Consider the following 19,016-nt stretch of genomic DNA (forward strand, 5'->3'; position numbering starts at 1 on the left):
CACCTCTGGAATTAGCTTCCATTGGGGGTTTGTCAGGCCCCTTCTTTTCAGGCCTTCAGGAAAGTAACGAAGACCCAACTCTTTTCATTGGCTTTCTCTTGAATTGCATTTTGGTCTCAGTAATGATCATGTTTGTTGACTGGATTTTGGTTGTCTTATTTTTGACATGTATTGCTTTTATTGAGTCTAACTTTTTAATAGTTGTATGATTTCTTTTAGTATTCACCCCACCTCGGGAACGTTCCACTCTTACAGGCAGCCTAAAAATAATTTAAAATATATACATAAAAATAAAATAACTAGAGGGGCATCCAGAAATCTTTAAAAATGTTGAATCAGTGAATGTGATTCTCAAAACATGTTGAACCACCAAGGTTGGAGTAATGTTTTGTATCCTTGGAAGTGTGGAGGTGTTTCCTTATTTTCTTCATTCCTAAGAGTGATAAAACAAGACGTGCTTTTGAATGAAATAACATAGTTGAAATCTGCTTTTTAAGCAACTAGGGCTGCAATACTTAATTCATTAATCAATTAAAGACTTCTGGTTAACTAAAAATGTGCCCCTGGTGAGTTGGGCAGCAGATTTACCCCTCCCCACAGAACATGTTAATGGATTGTTAATGCAAACAGATGGCAAACACTATCTTAAGAGGTATTCTCCATTTTCTCAATACATAGGAAGAATGCCTCTTGAAAAGAGATTCCTGCAATGGCACATGTGCATAATCTAAAAACAAATATCCCTCTTGCTTAAGAAATATTTTTTACCCGTATACAAATGTATGTAAGTTTAATTGGTAGATTAAGGGTACAAACCTATGCATCTTTAGACAGAAATAACTCCTACAACTCCCAGTATTCCCCTCTCCCCTTTCATGCACTGATACTTTAACTCTGTGTAGCATGGGTAGAGGCAGAGCAGCTGTATCCCAAGGATTGTGAGGGATTACAAATCTAAATACTCTAAAATTCAGGTGCAAACATCACCAGCTTTGGTCCTATTGCCCAGAAGGCTGAGTAGGGTTGATCTGGGTGGTGCTATCTATAGAAGCAGCACTGAGGAAGAAAATGAAGAGAAAAAGATGGGGAACTGAAGGGAAGTGAGGCAGGATAATGTCGGTGGGAGAGGAAGAAGGAGACTGCAGGCAGGAGGACTTCAGATGAATGTTCAAGGCTAGATATTTCGAGGTAGGGGCTTCCATGGCTCAATGGTAGAGCACCTGCTTTGCACACCAAAGGTCCTTGGTTCGATCCCTGGCATCTCCAGGTAGGGCAGGAAAAGGTCCTTCCTGAAACCCTGGGGAGCCACTGCCAGTCAGTGTTGACATTATTGGGCTAGATGGACCAGTAGTCTGACTCAGGACATGCCTGCACCTAAGGGAGTAGAGGGAGGGAAGGGGGAGGATTGCGGACTTACCTGCTTCTGCGATTCTCCCCCAGCATCTAGACGGCCACGAGATGTCCCAGAAGGGAAGAGGGGCGTCACGACCACCATTTTTTTTTAAGAGGAGCCATGTGCAGCGAAAAAGATAACTTTTTTAAAAAATACTGTGCCGAACACACATACACCCCACCATCCCTGGGATGGCAAAATTGCTTCCCCCTACCCCCATGGGCATGGAGCCTCCCCACGCAGCTCTGTGCCCAGCCCTGCTACTCACAGAGAAGAAGGGAGAAGCTGGGAGCAGGCGCCACACCGCCCACGGTCCTCAGTATGGTCCCAGGACCGCAGGCAAAATCGGGATAACCAGGGGAAAAGGCTGGTGTAGACATGCCCTCAGTATAAGGCAGATTCCTATGTTCTTCTGTTATATAGATTTCCTAGCCAATTGGAAAGCCCTGCTGAATGACAGTCACAACCGGAGGAATGCTGAAATGACACGTGAAAGTGGTGGTGTTTCTACTGCTTTCCAAGCACCCTGATGCTGCTGAGTAGGAAATATTTTGATTGCTTGATTTGATGGACCTATAATCTGGTCCCAGCGGTGCCAACGCATGACAACCTTGCACTCCCTAGGCAATTTGTCATCACTACTTAGCAAGCTGCTCTTTATGACTGCATATGTCAGGATCTGTTGGATACCCATGCCTTTGGCAGAAAGGCTTAGATTTCACCCATGGAGAAGAAATTGTGTTGTGCATTTGCTGATGCATTTTGAAATGTGTGAGAAGCTCCCTTTTAAAAACATCTCCTCTTGGTATCAGTGTGCTTTGCCACCAGACCTTCCATCTCAGTGTCCTCTTCTGTTACCTCTAGGTTTTTCTCCCTCCTGACACAGGTCTCCTTTAATGATGTTAAGAGAGTGCATTAACCTTTCAGTATTGATGTTTTTAAAGTGCTTCCCCCCTAGAGAGATGAAATGTTTTAACCATTATCACTGAAGGCAAAAGTGGGAGAATGAGGAAGGCCACCACCACTAGGAACATAGGAAGCTGCCTTAGACAGAGTCCATCTAGACCAGTAATGTCAACACAGACCGGCAATGGCTCTCCAGGCTTTCAGGCAGGAGTGCGTCCAATCCTGCTTGGTGCTTTCTGGGTTATTAAGAAGGCCTTTTGTAGGCCAAGAGAGGAGAGGGGGTGGGGACTGGTGGCTGGGTTGTACGTAAGGGAATAATGCATCGGGAACACACAGTGCCTAAATACAACACAACCCCTCTGCAATCAAGAAAGGAGTAGCAGCTTGCTGGCAATGCCTGTGTTCGCTCCTATATCAAGAGTACAGCTTTTCAGTTCTTCTGTTCTTTAGACATGAAACGGAGCCATTTCCTGCATCATTGTTCACCTACGATGAGAAACCGCAGTAGAGTCTGTTGGTGTTGTGTCTCTGATTGCTTCTGTTTGGGAGGAAGGCTGAATAGCTGAGCCTGAGAGTGTTTGGGGAGGGGCCCTTCATGTGAGCAGACAGAAGCTAGCTACAGCTCAACACAGCCGGTCTCGTTCCATCATCAGCATCCCAATATAAGGCAAGCCAGAGACGCTGTTTGATTGCTTGAAGCAATTGTTGTGTTTGGTGTTCCAGTCACTTCTCTACCAGCTCCTTGACTTTGTTTGAACGATATCTGACCCTGGAAAGACCTCAACTATTCTTTTGCGCATTCCTGAAAGCTGTATTGTTTACCTTGGCTTTCGATGGATACTTTTGGCATACCAACCTCGGACTGTTTATTGACAATTCTAGCCTCTGCTTATCTTGCAACTTCTGTGATTTATGACAGCTGGCTGTGTTTAAGGTGTACTCATAGGGCCTGTTCAGACAATGCGCTAAACCATGGTTAGACCACTAACCCTTTTACAGCAAATGGTTAGCGAGCATGTTTAAACCGTGGTTATGTAGCCATCCAGGGTTAGGAATGGTTCACACAACACACTAAAGTATCATGCTTAGCTCAAAATGCTTAACCATCATGGCTTAGTGTGCCGTCTGAACAGGGTCACTGATTGAACCAGGGAACAGTTAAGCCCAGCAGGCCTGGTAAGCACCCTGTTTGCACCTGGCACACATGCTAGAATCTATACATTTTCTTACTGGCATCTGATATCACTTCTAAGCAAAGTGAGGGCCTTCAGCTTCTGCCAGCTTCATTTTTGATGCCTTCCCCTGCAGCATTGCCAGCCACCGAGAAACAGAAAAAGGCACTGAAACTTTGAGCAAAGAAGCTGTTTAGTGTGGAGTGGTTCAGACATCATCATGGGTTTGGGCAGGTTACTTGTCCTTTCTGACTAGCCATGCCACCCATGGTAGCCATTTTGTTGTGATGCCCATGACAGTATCTCAACTAGCTGAATGTGCTCATGGGCCCCAAAAAATTGCCTATCCCTGCCCTAGACCATATTCCAGAATTTTTTGCAGTGCCCATAGTTGATGATCAGACAAATCAGTGTGGGGGCTGTTCCTTGAGGGAAGAAGTTGGAAAGCAATTGCCCTGAAGGAGAAATTCTGCTGAGCTCAACGTCTCCTAGACTGCAATGATCATAGAATAGTAGAGTTGGAAGGGGCCTATAAGGCCATCAAGTCCAACCCCCTGCTCAATGTACGAATCCACCTTAAAGCATCCCTGACAGTTGCTCAGCTGCCTCTTGAATGCTTCTAGAGTGGGAGAGCCCACGACCTACCTAGGTAATTGGTTCCATTGTCGTGCCGCTCTAACAGTCAGGAAGTTTTTCCTGATGTCCAGCCGGAATCTGGCTTCCTGTAACTTGAGCCCATTATTCTGTGTCCTGCACTCTGGGATGATATACTGGGAGGCCCTGCACCAGAGTTATTCTGTACAACTGCCAAAGAAGCAGGACCGCTATTATGTGTTGAACCTGGCAGTGCTGGTGTTTGGTACCAGAATGGAAACCCTTTGCCTATTTCTCGCAAGCAAACAAATAAAAGCAGCCTTTCCCTTGAACTGTGTTTCCAGTGCCAAATGCTGCCTGGCACCTCTGCTCATCCCTTGTGTCCTTTCTCCATTGTGCAATCAGTCTTCCTATTTCCTGTCCTGGCAAGAGGCTTTGGCTCGATCAGTTATTTGACTAGGAACCGGCAACATACACGCAGAATGGATGTAAAGAATGAGCAACATCTGTTGAGAGAGGGCGGGGTCTTTTAGTTGCACGATTTGCATATTGATGAGCTTGTGCCATGACTTCAGAGATTATTGCCACCTGCTTTCTGAATGCTCTGCTCAGAGGGCTGGTAATGCTTGCAAGGCAGAGAAATGCTAAGTGCTCTCAATGGATATAATAAGCCAGCCTGGTGTTCTAAATGAGTCTTTGTCACTCACTTTTGTTTGCATGTGTCTTTAAAAAAATGTGACCGATTTTTTCTGCTTTCCACTGTTCCCAGTCTGAGAGGGGAAGAAACAAAGATGCAACTGGCAGGCGTGCTTATTAAAAAAGAGCCCTTGTAAGAGGAATAAATGGGCTGCTTTTTGTACGAGAGGCATGAATGGATAGATTACCAGAGTCAGGTCTCTCGGAATCTGAATGGCAGTTATCTTCTTTATGCGTGTATAAGCTGGTCCTTTGTGGAAAGTCCAGCTATGAAATCTGCTCTGGCAAATCCGGTGTAGTTTAAAAAGAGGATTTATAGATTTGGTAGATGAGAGTCATTGTGGTCTGGTGACTAAAGTACAGGACAATGACAGCCAGAAAGAAACCATAAATCAGTGGATAGCGCCAGTGGAGGCTGGTGGCTCTGATGTCAGTGGGGCAGTGAATCCGCTCCAGGTTTCAGTCAGAACCAGTCTGAACTCTAAAGGAGCTATCCAAGGAGGGGAGGGAACAGGCTCCGGGTCTTCCACACCTTGGATAGCTCATTTAGAATTCTGACTGGTTGTAACTGAAACCCGGAGCAGATTCACTGCCCCACTTACATCAGAGCTACCAGCCTCCACTGGGTAGAGGAGGCGCTTTGCATGCTGAAGGTTCCCAGTTGAGTCCCTGACATCTCTAGTTTAAAAGAACCAGCAGATCATATGAAAGACGTCTGCCTGTGGCAATGGAGAGTAAATAATGTTGGTCTAGATCGGGATTGGGCAATTTGTGACCCTCCAGATGTTTTGGCCTACAACTCCTATGACACCTCACCATTGGCTATGCTGACTAGCGCTGCTGGGATTTGTAAGGCCAAAACATTTGGAGGGCCGCAAGTCGCCCACCGCTGGTCTTGATGGAAAATAGTCTGCCGTGGTATAAAGTAGCTTTTCTATGATTGGGAAAGCTTAACCGTGATGCTCACTGGGTAAATCACTTGCTCTCTCCACAAGCTGCCTCACAGGTGTTGTATTGACGATAAATGGAAGGAAACCATGTGTTTCATCCTACTTGTTGGAAGGGTGGGCTAAAAATGCAGTAAATATAAAAAGTTGAATTCAGAGCTTTTATATACCCAACCACACCTGAGAAAGCTTCTGGCCGTTGCTAAAGGATGAGATCTTTCCCCCCTGAAAGTAGCCTCACTCTAATGTTTCTGTCTTGGTTGAGAAGGTAGAATACTTTCTCACCTGCCCCATTTCTAATCCAGCACAGCTCTTGCAGGTGTGTGCTTGCTTCCTAAATGCAGATTTGGAGTGCTAGAGACCATTTCCCATAGGGCTGCAAATGGTAAGAAATGTGAAGACTAGAGATGTCAGCAGCCTTCCCCAACTTGGTGCCCTCCAGTTGTGTTGGACTTGCAACTTCCAGCATGCCCCAGCCTGAACGGAAACATGTGCACTTCCGTTCTTTGAGAAAACGCTGGAAGGGGATGCATTTCTGATAGGTGTGCAGCAAACATCTTTCATAAACAAAGAAAAATAATAGTTTCTAAGGTGTTCTTCAGGCTGAGAACCCTGGGTGAGGACAACTGGCATCTTTGTGGTGGTCCCGGTTCCTCGTCTTCAACAGCACTTTTATTATTCATCCCTCCCACATGCACCAGATCCACACAGCCAGCTCCTGTGCTGTGACCAATGTGGCAGAGTGTGAATGTGGATTGAGTAGATCCACATACTATTGAGCCAGTGCGGTGTAGTGGCTAAAGTGTTGGACTGGGAGTTGGGAGATCTGGGTTCTAGTTCCTACTCGGCCATGGAAACCCGCTGGGTGACTTTGGGACAATCACAGACTCTCAGCCCAACCTACCTCACAGGGTTGTTGTTGTGAGGATGAAATGGAGAGGAGGAGGATTATGTACACCACCTTGGGTTCCTTGGAGGAAAAAGGCAGGCTATAAATGCAGTAAATAATAATTAATAATAATAATAGATGCTGAGATGGCTGTTTGTGCCTTCCTATGTCTCCCATCTCTCAAGCTGCAACCCACTTCTGGCATCTTAGTGAGAGTTGATTTGCAGGTATGCTGGATCCAACCATATGGCTGCTTTGCCATGAGACCAACACTGCATGGATCCATTCAAATGGCATTCAGTGCTGTCCATGGGTTGATGGAAATGCAGAAAATTCGTCAAATTCAATTTCTCTCAAAGCACTCCCTCTAGTGTAGAATTGATAGCACTGCAGGCTTTCTGCAATAGTTTCAGACATTAGATGGAACTGGGCCTAATTCGCATACTTCGGGGAACACCTTCTCCCACATGAACCCTTTCTGCTTTTTAATATTATTGGGGGTAGTTCTGCATTGGGAATTTTGGCCTTGGACATTTAGATTTCAGTGCCAGAGCCTTCTCCTTGATGGCATAGTCTGCAACTGTCTCTCTTGTGGGTCCCTCTGGTTGATAGCCTTATACATCTGCAACTGTCCAGCGACAATGTTGCCATTGGAGGGAATAATAAAATAGTAACAATAGCAATAATAAATGAATTTAAAATTTGAGTTTCAGTTGTGAGTTGGTATTCTAGCTGCTGTTTTATTTTTTTTAGCAGTGTGATTTTTAGTAATAACTGTTTGTTTACCAATTGTTATGGTTTTGGCTTTTTTATTGTTGTATACCACCTTAAGAATTGGTAATAATGGAAAGGCAGCATAGAAAGCATAAAAAGGGATATGAATCATGGTACTCTTGTTAGGTTACTAAAAGGTTGCTTGGGGTGTGGGGCTGATTTAGAAAAAAAAGGGGAGGAGCATGATAGAAGTTTATAAAATTGATCCAGCAGGGCTCTTCTTATGTTTTAATGTGCTACATGTGTTATAGACCTAATGGCCAATATGTGGTGGTCACATATGGGTAAATAGTGAGTTTAGCTTGCTAATTACCCATATGTGTATTGCACAATGTGATGTATGCATACCAGAAAACTAAATGCTGGCTTAGCTGTCAGTCCCATGCTTCAAGTGGGCTGTTTACCTTTTTAATTATATCTAAAGAAAAGTGCTGAGTTGCCATGGAGGTTTGTGAAGCAGGGAGACGTCTTGGTGATAACATGGACACAGGCCAATCAGCACCATGCATAGCTGCCTTCTGCAGCAAACTGTAGAACCATTCCACCACCCATCCCAAGAGGTCAGTTCTGAAGTGGAAATGTATGTTTGGACTGAGCTCAGTAAGCTTACTTCCAGAATAGCTCCACTTGTTCTAAAAAGGTTACGATTTGTCTTCACTCTTTGTTTTATTAATGGTCTGGAACTGTTTGCTTATATTCTATGAATTTCGTTTTACTGGCAGTTTTTTTGTTTTGTTTTAAATTGTGTGTTATGATACGATTTTGGAAACTAACACTGCCTGTCCCTTGGAAAGACCATGTGATACTTGCCATTGTACATGTAAACAACACTTGGTGTTTCGATTTGATAGCTTGAATCAAGGGGGTTGCACAAAGTAATTGAATTTGCAGTTGTTACTGGAATCCCTGTGCAATGGTGTGTGTGTGTGTGTGTGTGTATGTATGTGTGTGTGTGTGTGTGTGCGCAAGACAGAGAGAGAGAGAAGGAAGGAAGGCGAGGAGAGAAAGAGTAGATACATGGTTAACGGTGCAGAAAACTGATTAGTGGCCATTGGGCTTTTTCTGTTCCCCTTCCCCCTTTTGGAATGCAGACACTCTTTTCTCACCCACTGAGATCTGGAAGTAATAAACGGGTAGTAACAGGGTTCCATTTCCTGACCTAATGACTGGAGCTAATCCTCAGACTGCAAGGTTGTCTGTCTACAGCACGCATCTCCCAGGAGTTCAGCTGGAGAGGATTTTGTAACTGGATTAAGTCCAGCGCTTTCCTGTTCTGCTGTGAAGGGAGTTCTACAGTCTCTCTTCCTGGGGCGAAGAGATGGTAGTTTCTAGATTGCCAGGAGCACATGATTTGTTTGCCAGCAAATAATCGGAAACTGATTTGCTTGGGTTTCAATCAGTCATCGTTTGACTGACAAATTGTCGTGAGTGATTAGGCATGGGTTTCTTCCCTCAACAGCGGACTTGCTCTGCGGAAGAGAGAATCCCTGGATGAATGTAAACCACAGCTAATTAGCAACTGGGTGAGTTTAGGATGTTGAAAAGGTCCAGTTGATTTTATTTCTGTGTTCCAGTTCAGAGGATCTAGATAGTTCATCAAAGGTAAAATACAATGATATATAAAACCACTACTAGCAGTACTCCTAAACAGTGAAACTGCATGAACAGTGCAGATCAACTTCCACGGGACAACTGACTCTGTTTTGGTAATAAGGCCAGTGCACTATCTGTGCATCTATTTCATTAAGGTTTAGTTCAATCAATGTCCCTGAATCTATGACGGTTACTTGGTGGAGATGTGTAGTTGCCTGTTAGCACCGTTTGGAACCACTCTGACCAGTATTTATTTATTTATTGCATTTTTATACCGCCCAATAGCTGAAGCGCCCTGGGCGGTTCACAGGGAGGAGGAGAGTCAGCATGAGATAGGCCTACAATCCCCTATCGGATCTTGCTTTTGAGACATAAGCACTTTATGATGAATTATATCAAATGCTACTGAACGATCTAATCAAGCCAGCAAAGTAAAATGTTCTTCAATTAGCAGATAAGGGTGTTGACCAAGATGACAAGCACTATTCCCATTTCAGAACCCTGCTGGATAGCAAAACCAGTAATATTTTGATGATCCTGAAGTTAGGAACATGGGTGACTTCCTTAAGCCCCATCTAGCCCAGTAACATTGATTGGCAGCAGCTTTCCAGATTTCAGGCAGAGGTGTTTTTCCACCACTACCTAGAGACACCGAGGATTGAACCTGGGACCTTCTGCATGCAAAGCATGTGCTGTATCACTGAGCTACAGACCCTTCTTATTGTTGTTCCTGGAGTTGTTTATTAATCTTGTTTCCCCAAAACGGGAATTTTGAGATGAGATAATCACCTATTGCCAACTCAGTGTGCAGTAAATCTGATAATCACTGTATTTTTGTCCATTGGCTATTTTCTGATGTGAACCGTTTTTGCAGCTCTATGCATGTTCAGACAGAGAAAAAAAGTCTTACAACTCCCTGCATTTCCCTTGCTGGCTGGGTAGGAGTTTTCCTTCTCTAGACATGCATAGGATTGTGCCCTTAATACATGAAGAGGCCTTCAGTAAGGGATGGAGTGGTAACTTGGGTGGGAGTGATAAATCCATAAACAACTCTAGATCTTTGGCAAACAATTGTCCTTTTGAATTTTGGGAACCTTATTTAAGTCATCTTAAAAATGCTTCTGTTTGTAAACTAGAATAAAGCTGGAAAAAAGTGAGCATGGATAAACTTTAGCATAGCAATATCTTAATCATTTTCAAGCTTTTGATCTTCAGTAACCTCTTCCATGTCAACTCATTGGTTCAAGAGCCACTGTATCCTTGCTGCAAAATTCCAAAAGGTTCTAGATCATATTGCCTTCAGAGTGCTGGCTAGGCCTGCTTGGCCTTCCCACTGTCCTGCATGAATAGATGTGCAACCTAGAACACATCCAATATTCTTCTGTGACTGCATATTCTAAAGGAAGGTTAGTAATGTAGGGTAGGCTGTCTTTTAGGGATAATTGTCTACTGTTAATGAGCTTTTTACTGGAAAACCCCAATAAGCTTCCATCAAACTGCAGAGCTTCCTGCAACAAAGTTTAGAAATCATGGGCTTAAACAAACACATCTAAATGTTCAGCAGTTACCCTAGGCAAGGCTCACAAGGATATTTTTCTTAGAGAAAGAAAAAATAGATTTTACAAACACGGCTTCTCCCATTTCTCGGGGGGGGGATCCCCAAATAGTTTGAGATGCAACTTACTACAATACAGCATCGTTTTGTTTTGTTCCTTTGCCCATTGCTTCTTGAAGGGAAATCATTCCATGGACAGTTTCTGAAAACTGTCCAATAGGTTCTGGGAAAGCAAACAGACCTGTTTTCCTCAAGCTGTTTTGGGAGGAAAAATCTTCTGAAATCATTTTAGTCTGTTCTTCGGAAAAGTCCCACTGGAATTATGAAAGCGTTCTCTTCCAAGTAGTATCCTGTAGAGTTGGCAGCTTTAGTAGGTTTTCTAAGGCTTGTGAGATTGGAAGTATTTTAAGGGAACCACCTTTTCTGCTTGTCCAAAGCACTCTGATGGCTTTGCTCTATATCCTTCCGTTCACTGAATTGCCTTCTTTTGGACTCTATAGCTACCGTTGCCTGTTGTTCAGGGTTTAAAGGGAGAACTCAGCAGATGTTGAGCAACCCAGCTATAGGTGGCAGTTTGAACATCTGGGGACTGGAAAAGGAGGCTCATAAATACCTTTGCTCTTGTAGTACCTCTTGCACCTGCCACCAGCGTCAGAAGCTGCAAGAGGCAACAGCAACGCAGGCCCTGCCCTATGAGGGACTAACCTCTGGCTGGTTCAGCAGCCGTTTCTGGGCCAAGGTCATTTCAAAGCCTTTGGCCCTGAAATCCAGCAGCAGGGTGGCAGCTGAAACATCTGGGGGAAACCTGTTTACACTTTTGCCCCTTCTTAGTATCTCTTGTCTGTTTTATTGTATTTTGAATATATTGCAAGCAGCTGCAAGAACTTTTTTGAGTAGGCTGCGTATAAATATTGTAAATAAATAAGTATATACCCTTTCAAATGCATTGCCTTCCTCCTGTCCCTGATAATCTAGGATTTCTGCAAAGGATCTGAAAAACATGCTATCTCAAGTAAACTACCGTGTCCCTAACATGAGGTTTCTACGTGAGAGGCTCACAGTAAGTACTTGATCTTCTCTCCCCCGTTACATGTACAGTCCCCTGGCAGTCATTGCCTGACCTAAACAATAACATAATAGTGTAAGTGTTGATATTGCTTCTTGGTTAGATCTGGCAGATCACGCATGCCCATACTCCCAAGAGGGACCAGAATGTCTTGTTTCCCCTGCTGTGAAGATGGCCTCCCTTCCTAGTCGTTTGATTCAGTTGTCAAAACCTGTGATCATCATAGTGATGTCCACTTTTATCATCCCTTTAGAGTGTAATCCTATGCATGTTTAGGATATCCTACGATTCCCAGCATTCCTACAACTCCCAGTATTTCCCAGCCAGCTGAGGAATGCTGGGAATTGTAGAACTTTTTCCTGTCTAAATATGCATAGGATTATTTTATTTTCCTTTACAAATGTCCAAGTAAGCTTAGTGAGCCTTGTGCTGACTGGGCTTCCAAAATAATGATAACATTATATCCTTCCACTCTAAAAATTGACCTGCCATACATGTCTGAGAATAAGTACTAGTTATTAAAGGTGCAATCCTATGCATGTATAGACAGCAAAAGGTCCTGTAATGCTGGGAGTTGTAGGACTTTTTTTTTGTGTCTAAACGTGCATAGGATTGTACCCTAAGATAATTTCCCCCCTAATCTTTACTTTTAGGATGTGGAGCAGAGAAATGGGGACATCACATATGGACAGTTTGCCCAGTTGTACCAGAGCCTGATGTACAATGCACAAAAAAAAGTAAGAGGCTTCTAATCTTAATGCTGGATATTCTATAAAATTACCTCGCCTCCTTCCTCTTTTTTTCTTGCCCCTTTTCCCAGTATGTACTCTTTTGCTTCATCTAATATGTCAAATTAATAAATCCTAAATGGTAAATTGTTGCCTGATCAAGATACAGGGCAATTGTCTATGCAAGAGCAAGTTTCTGCAGTTGAATCCCCACCTAGAGAAGGAACTGGGTTCACAAATCGGTTCTGAAAGTGCAATTCGTTCTACAGTCTAGCTTTCTAGCACTACGCACATGCAGCCTTGATCAGAAAATCTGTGACCACTGTGGCCTTCATTGCTATTCCAATGCTTGCACTGTAGATGGCATCCTTTGCTGCTGCTGTGTGTGACTGGCACAGAGCCAATCTGGGCTTTTGGGATACTTGGAAAATGGACCTTAGTGTTCTATGAACAGCACAGTCAGAACGCATCTCTGTTAGCACTTGAAAAGGGATGCCTAAAATGAGCTTGTGAGCTTCCCCCACCCCCACCCCAGCTTGTCAGTGCTTGGGTAGCGCTGCTGATCTGCTAGTGCAGAAGTCAGCGAATACAGGGTAGTATCCTGTTGTGTCGGTGGGTTCACAGGACCCAATGCTCACACAACGGAACCCTGGACGCCTGTAAATAATAACCTGAAATGAACAGAAACACTTGGTTCCTGAACAGGGCAGGGCAGCAGAGCTCACAGAAGGGAGCTCCACTAATCTGTCCCGATCTGGAAACACTCATTTCCAGGGTTATCTTTAGAGGCACCAAAGCCTTTTGCACCAACAGTGGCCCTGCGAATGCAACAGAAGCAACGGAGATGAAACAGTCCTGTTGGATACCACCCAAAAAAGGAGTGTGATGAAGCTGGTATTTTTAAAAAGAGAAAAGTCTCAGATTTAGATTTGGCTATAGATGACTCATCAATGGAATGAAAGCATGTGTGTATGTGTGTGTAGACCAGCCTATGAGACTGAGAACCATGGCTGTTGCTTATCTTTATTGGTGCGTAAAGTGTGGTCTTGAGGATAGCAAGCAGGATAACTGACCTGTACGTTTCTTCTTATGCAGATGGCTGTTCCATTCTTAGAAAGGTAAACCACTGTCTTTCCTGTCTTGATGGGGAGGTTTGAGAGGGTTGGGAATTAAAATTGTTTAGCTTTTAATTATGAGCATGTGTTGACATTTGACTATGACAATTAGCTAGAGCACGATTTGCTCACTCCCTCAACAGGGCCTAGTTAGCTGGTTCTCAATATTTCTTTAATGGATAACATAAAGTGTTGGGCCGAGAAGTTTGGTGATGGAGTTTCTAAACCAGGGGTGCTCAAAATAGATTCTGGGATGAAAGCTCCCTTTCTCAGCCCTTAGCTCCCAGTCAGATAGAAATCTATCCGGTAGAAAACTGCAAAGGTAATACAAGTTAGATTGATTTTATACCAGTTGTTGTGACCACAGAGAATTACTGAGGTTTCTGGTGCAAAGCTCAGTTAAGTTTGCACATTGGGTCTCTTATTACTTTTTGCTGTCCAGAGGTATATCTGGTAATGGGGTACCTGATGGGTAGTGATCCATCTCTGTACAGTTTTATATCTCTGTCCGTTTCTAGCATCCTTAATTCTCCTTCTGATGATTCCTTTGTCTCAGGATTCCTTTGGCAAATAGGAAGGGCAGAAAAAAGGGGTAAAGGCTGTCATGTGGATAGGTGGATCTCTCTAGTTCAGCCTTCCCCAACATGGCGCCTTCCATATGTGTTGGACTGCAACTCCCATCACCCCCAGCCAGCATGACCGTTGGCTGGGGAGGGTGGCTCTAGGTATTCTCAGTAGCGCATCTCAACTCTAAGACTGTCTCAGTGTTCAGCTGGTTTAGCGTCTGTCCATAATGCAGCACGATGCTCCCTGACTAACATGTCTTGTCTGTGCTTCCTCCTCTAGTGTTGGGGAGAGACCTGAGCAAAGCAGAGTATCTCTGACAGAATTCCGGATGTTTTTGGTAGAACACCAAATGGTGAGTTCCCACGATGGAAAGGGAGTAGAGAACAAAAGGGCGCAGTTTGATGATCAAGGCATTCTTTGGGTGCCCCTGACATAGTTTGATCTCTCCTGGGCAATTCAGGATTTTGAGTGCTCTGAAAACAGGGCTTCTTGCACTAGTGCTGAGAAAGAGTTGGGATCTTTCTGCCTCAGTACTAATTACAAAAGTAGGATCAGTACTGCCTTATTTCACAGGTCTGTTGCACTTACAAATAAAAATACTTGTGCCATTGGCCTCCTTTATGTGCAGATGTATATTCCTTTAAATAAACTCCTGGGCGCTGCCCCCTCCCCATTTTGAGCTGAGGGAGGCTGAAGTTGAGTGGATGAAGGATGCAAAGCTGGAGTTGAAACCAGACAAGATGGGAGTGATGCTGGCGGGGGTGGCTTCGTGCTTTGGTGGAGTTGAGTTTGCTAGAGGTCTATGGAGAGTGCAGCTCTTATCAGAACAGTTACGGAGCTTTGGGGGGGGGGTTGTTTTCTGGACCCAACTAATACCTGTTAAGCAGGTAGCAGTTATGGCAAAGAGTGCCTTTTCTCATCTGTGCCTGATTCAATGATTGCCTTCTCTCCTTGAGGATAAAGATATAACCACAAACACACCTGCATTTGCAGCTTCTAGGATTGACTCCTGTAATTCACTCTGTGCAAGGATGTCCTTGAAAGCAGCTTAGGAACTACACAGCTGGTGTAAACATCATGCGTCATTGCCTAACAAGTACAAGGAGACAAGATAAGATAAGATACAGCCAGTATTGCAGCGGTTGCACTAGCTGCAAGTGAGTTTTTGGGCTCAGTCCAACACGCTGGAATTCCTATATAGTTAGCATTTACCCTACCATGGAGCCCTCCGAATGGCTTTCAATATGACCTTTTTAAAAAAAGTGACCTGTGATCTTAGACTATGGAAAGATTTCAGAAAGGTCATATGTCGGAGCATATGCCTCTCCCCATATTATTGCAATAACACACAAGTGCAAATTTAAATTGACCGGCACAGAAGATATACTGGAAATCATCTTTGTATTTGTCTGGGTTGTTAGCATTGCACATAGCTGCCAGCCTGCAGTGTTCCCATGTGTGCATTCTTTGCTTCCAGCATGCAATAAAAAATCCACTAAGAGGTGCAATTTTAATTTCATCCTGCTAATATTGGGACAATGAGACCAATATGCCGCTGGAGCAGAAGATAAAAAAAGGAACTAAATAAAAAGAAAGCAGTCTGTTTCTAAGAGCCAGGAGAAGACCATATATTTAAAGTTCAAAATAAGCTATCTCTTCCCCCATGTCTTCATTACTCTGGGGACAAAATGTTATGTGGCTTTTTAGGCTTGTGAAAAAGACATTTAAGGCCACTTTCATACCTGAATTGCTTCCTGTGTGAAGTTAATTTCTGTATCCGGTTTACTGAGAAAATGGTTGCAAAATAGTTTGAGCACTTTAATGAACCTTTGGAAAGATGGGAAGAATCTGGCTTCTGAAAGTTTGGTTATTTTTTTCCTTCCACGTTTGCAGGAGCTTTGGGCTACTAACCTCTCCTTGGTTCAAGATTTTATGTTCAACTTCCTGAAGGACCCACTGAGGGAAATTGAAGAGCCTTATTTTTCGCTGGATGAGGTAAAACTCCCAAGAATCTACTGACTGATAAAAAGGGGGAGGGAACATTGTATAGACAGATGGCCTGGGACACTTTACAATTCCCTTTTCGTGATTGGTTGCTTTCAGGCCACACTGGGATGTAACACTTGTACGTAAAGAAAGCGCAATATTGTCTAAGACATTAAAGCTCCAATCCTATGTACACCTACCTGAGAGTAAGGCCCACTGAATATAGTGGGACTTACTTCTGAGTAGATATGTATAGGATGAAACTGTAAGCACGACATTCCCCAAGTCAGCTGCAGTCGTGACATCTTTGGGAAGAGAAACACTTCTCATTAGCCAGGTGTTTTTTTTCCTGGTATACTTGATATTAATACTCAACAAAAAGTTAAGGATATATATACAGTGAAACCATAATATTTAATATACAAAAATAAAATAAAGATTAACAATAATATTGCATTAAAAGTGCAATAACATATTGCACAGACCAATGTATAACTAAAACAACGTAGAAAAATGTTTTTTTCTTTTAAATATTATGGTTTTACTGTATGTGTGTGTGTGTGTGTGTGTGTGTGTGTGTATATATATATATATATCTCCTTAACTTTTTGTCGAGTATTATATGGTTGTTTGTTAAGGATTTCACCTTTCCTTGCTCTTGATACTTGATATTAAGCCTAATGGAGTTAGTTTAGACTGGGCAATTGCTTAGTCTTTGAATATGTGATTAAGGGTAATTACTATATCTGAAGTGGAACATATAACTGTACAATACAATGAAATATGGAGTATATAACTTCACTTTTGCATCAAAGTGGCTGGCTCCCAGTTGGTTTCTGGGACCAATTCAAAATTTTGATATTGACCTTTTAAAAAAGGTCAGCAGGGCCTTCTCTGCTGTGGCACCCCAGCTGTGGAATGAGCTCCCTAAGGAGGTTCGCCTGGCACCTACACTGTATTCTTTTAGACACCAGGTGAAGACCTTTTTATTCTCTCAGTATTTTAACAGTCTATAAATTAATTTTAACTGCTGTTTTAAATTTGTATTTTAAATTTGTATTTCTGCACTACTGCTGATTTTATCCTGGTTGTGCTTTTATATTGTATTTTACAATACAATGGTATTGTAAAATACAATACTGGTTATCATGGTTTTATACTTCGAATGTTTTTAATTTCTGTGAACCGCCCAGAGAGCTTCGGCTATTGGGCAGTATAGAAATGCAATAAATAAATAAATAAATGATCTGGGACTGGGGTATCTGAAGGACTGTGTTCTCCCATATGGATCTACCTGCTTATTCAGGTCATTGTTGTAGGCCCTGCTCAGCTGTGCAGCAAGTGTCTAGATGAGGCAGGGCCTTCTCAGTAGTGGCACCAAGACTGTTGAGCTCCCTTCGCTTGGCTCCCTCATTATGGGGATTCAGGTGGCATGCAAACATGTTGCTGTTTCAGAAAACGTTTAGGTCAAATTGAATGCTGCCTTGGATGCTTCTGCCATGTGCTATGCTGCCTTCCATGGCTTTGTTGTGTTCTGGGTTTATTGTTTACTTACTTTTAAATCAAATATTTGTATGCCACTTTCTCCATAAAACAAGCCATCAATCCAGCTCACAACTCCCCTCTGCCAAAAAGCATTCAATAAAATAATCAGTAAAGCAGTAGTCAACCAAACAGCCAGATCAGCAAGGGCAGAATTCAGTGTACAACGGATGTTTACTTGGAAGGAATTCCTACTGTGTTCAGTGTGTAATTACTTCCTAGTATGTCCCTTTATGATTACAGTCCAAATGCTAAGGAGAAAGATTATTGTTTCAGTTTATATGAATGTTTTACTATTATTATTTTTCTGTGTGTCATTCTTGGTTTATGCTGCTGCCTTGTGGATCCTTATGGGATGAAATGGTGTCATATAAATGCTTTAGGTAAATGAAAACAACTAGACTTAAAAACCTGAGCCCTCTTTGTGTTAATGTTTTGTATTGCCGCCCCCCACCTCTTGTTTCTTTTCTCTGGGCAGTTTCTTACCTTCTTGTTTTCCAAAGAGAACAGCATCTGGAACTCAGAGCTTGATGTTGTACACCCAGAGGACATGAACAACCCTCTATCCCACTACTGGATTTCCTCCTCGCATAATACGTAAGAAAAAAGGCGGTCCCTTCTGCTGACTTTTCCCAACACACCTATTCCGTTCTACTTATGAAAGCGTGATTTGCACATTGAGTAGGGTCTGCTTTTTTCTTTTCTTTTCTTTTATTCCCAGCTGTTGCCCGTTCATACAGGCAGCTCAACCTGTCAACTAGCCATTTATGGATTTTGGGACAAAACTAAACCTGACAAGGAATATGCATAAGTGCATGTCCTTTTGTTTTATTTTTTCTCTTTTGCTAAAAGGAGCAATCAAAGAGGGGAAAGTTGTATTGGGCGTGGGGCCTTGAGAGGGTGAGGCCTAATCCTGCACCTGTGTTGTGGCCCCAATTCAGATCCCCTCTCCAACCTGAAACGGCTGTTAGCTGCTAAGGGTGAAACATACCTGTAGCTTATTCTTCGTGCAGCTCATGGCAGCTTGAGGACGGTGATTTGGATTGGGGCCACACTGCAGTGGGAAGTTAGACTCCCATGCTCCCCAATGCCTTGACCACATACCAATTCTTCCCCTCCTCCTGCAGCTGCTTTTAGTATTTGCATCACTTATACTTTTGTCCTCAGTCACAGCAAGCTCAGTGGTCTCAGAGCCTCCCAAACTTGTGGACCCTGAGCTATTGGGGCAACAGCAGGAGCGGAGGACACTTATGTGTTCCAAAATAGAAGAGAAGATACTCTCACGTGCCAAAAAACCACTTTATTATGCCCAGAGCACTTCAGAAAGGACTCTCCTTCCTTGGCGGCTGCTTATCTTTCCCCAAATACGTCACAAAAAATCTTTCCAATGCTTCGTCTGTTTTAAAATGCTGGAAAAGCTATTGACACATGCCCAGTTTCTTTGTGGAAAGGAGGTGAGTGCACAAAGATTATCTGTGAGCTGGGTCTGATAT

The 19,016-nt window shown here is 43.2% G+C and overlaps 1 protein-coding gene across 1 annotated transcript in view; it reads left to right on the top strand.

Annotated features, from left to right (window-relative positions):
• PLCG1 (phospholipase C gamma 1) overlaps positions 1-19,016 on the top strand; it is a 102,290-nt gene that overhangs the window by 44,160 nt on the left and 39,114 nt on the right. The window contains exons 5-10 of the mRNA XM_063145557.1: positions 11,495-11,579; positions 12,239-12,322; positions 13,409-13,431; positions 14,275-14,347; positions 15,889-15,990; positions 18,002-18,120. Coding sequence (XP_063001627.1) covers positions 11,495-11,579; positions 12,239-12,322; positions 13,409-13,431; positions 14,275-14,347; positions 15,889-15,990; positions 18,002-18,120 — 486 coding nt within the window. The remainder of the gene's footprint in view (positions 1-11,494; positions 11,580-12,238; positions 12,323-13,408; positions 13,432-14,274; positions 14,348-15,888; positions 15,991-18,001; positions 18,121-19,016) is intronic.

The sequence above is a fragment of the Elgaria multicarinata genome, chromosome 1, assembly GCF_023053635.1.
Source record: "Elgaria multicarinata webbii isolate HBS135686 ecotype San Diego chromosome 1, rElgMul1.1.pri, whole genome shotgun sequence".
Lineage (NCBI taxonomy): Eukaryota > Metazoa > Chordata > Lepidosauria > Squamata > Anguidae > Elgaria > Elgaria multicarinata.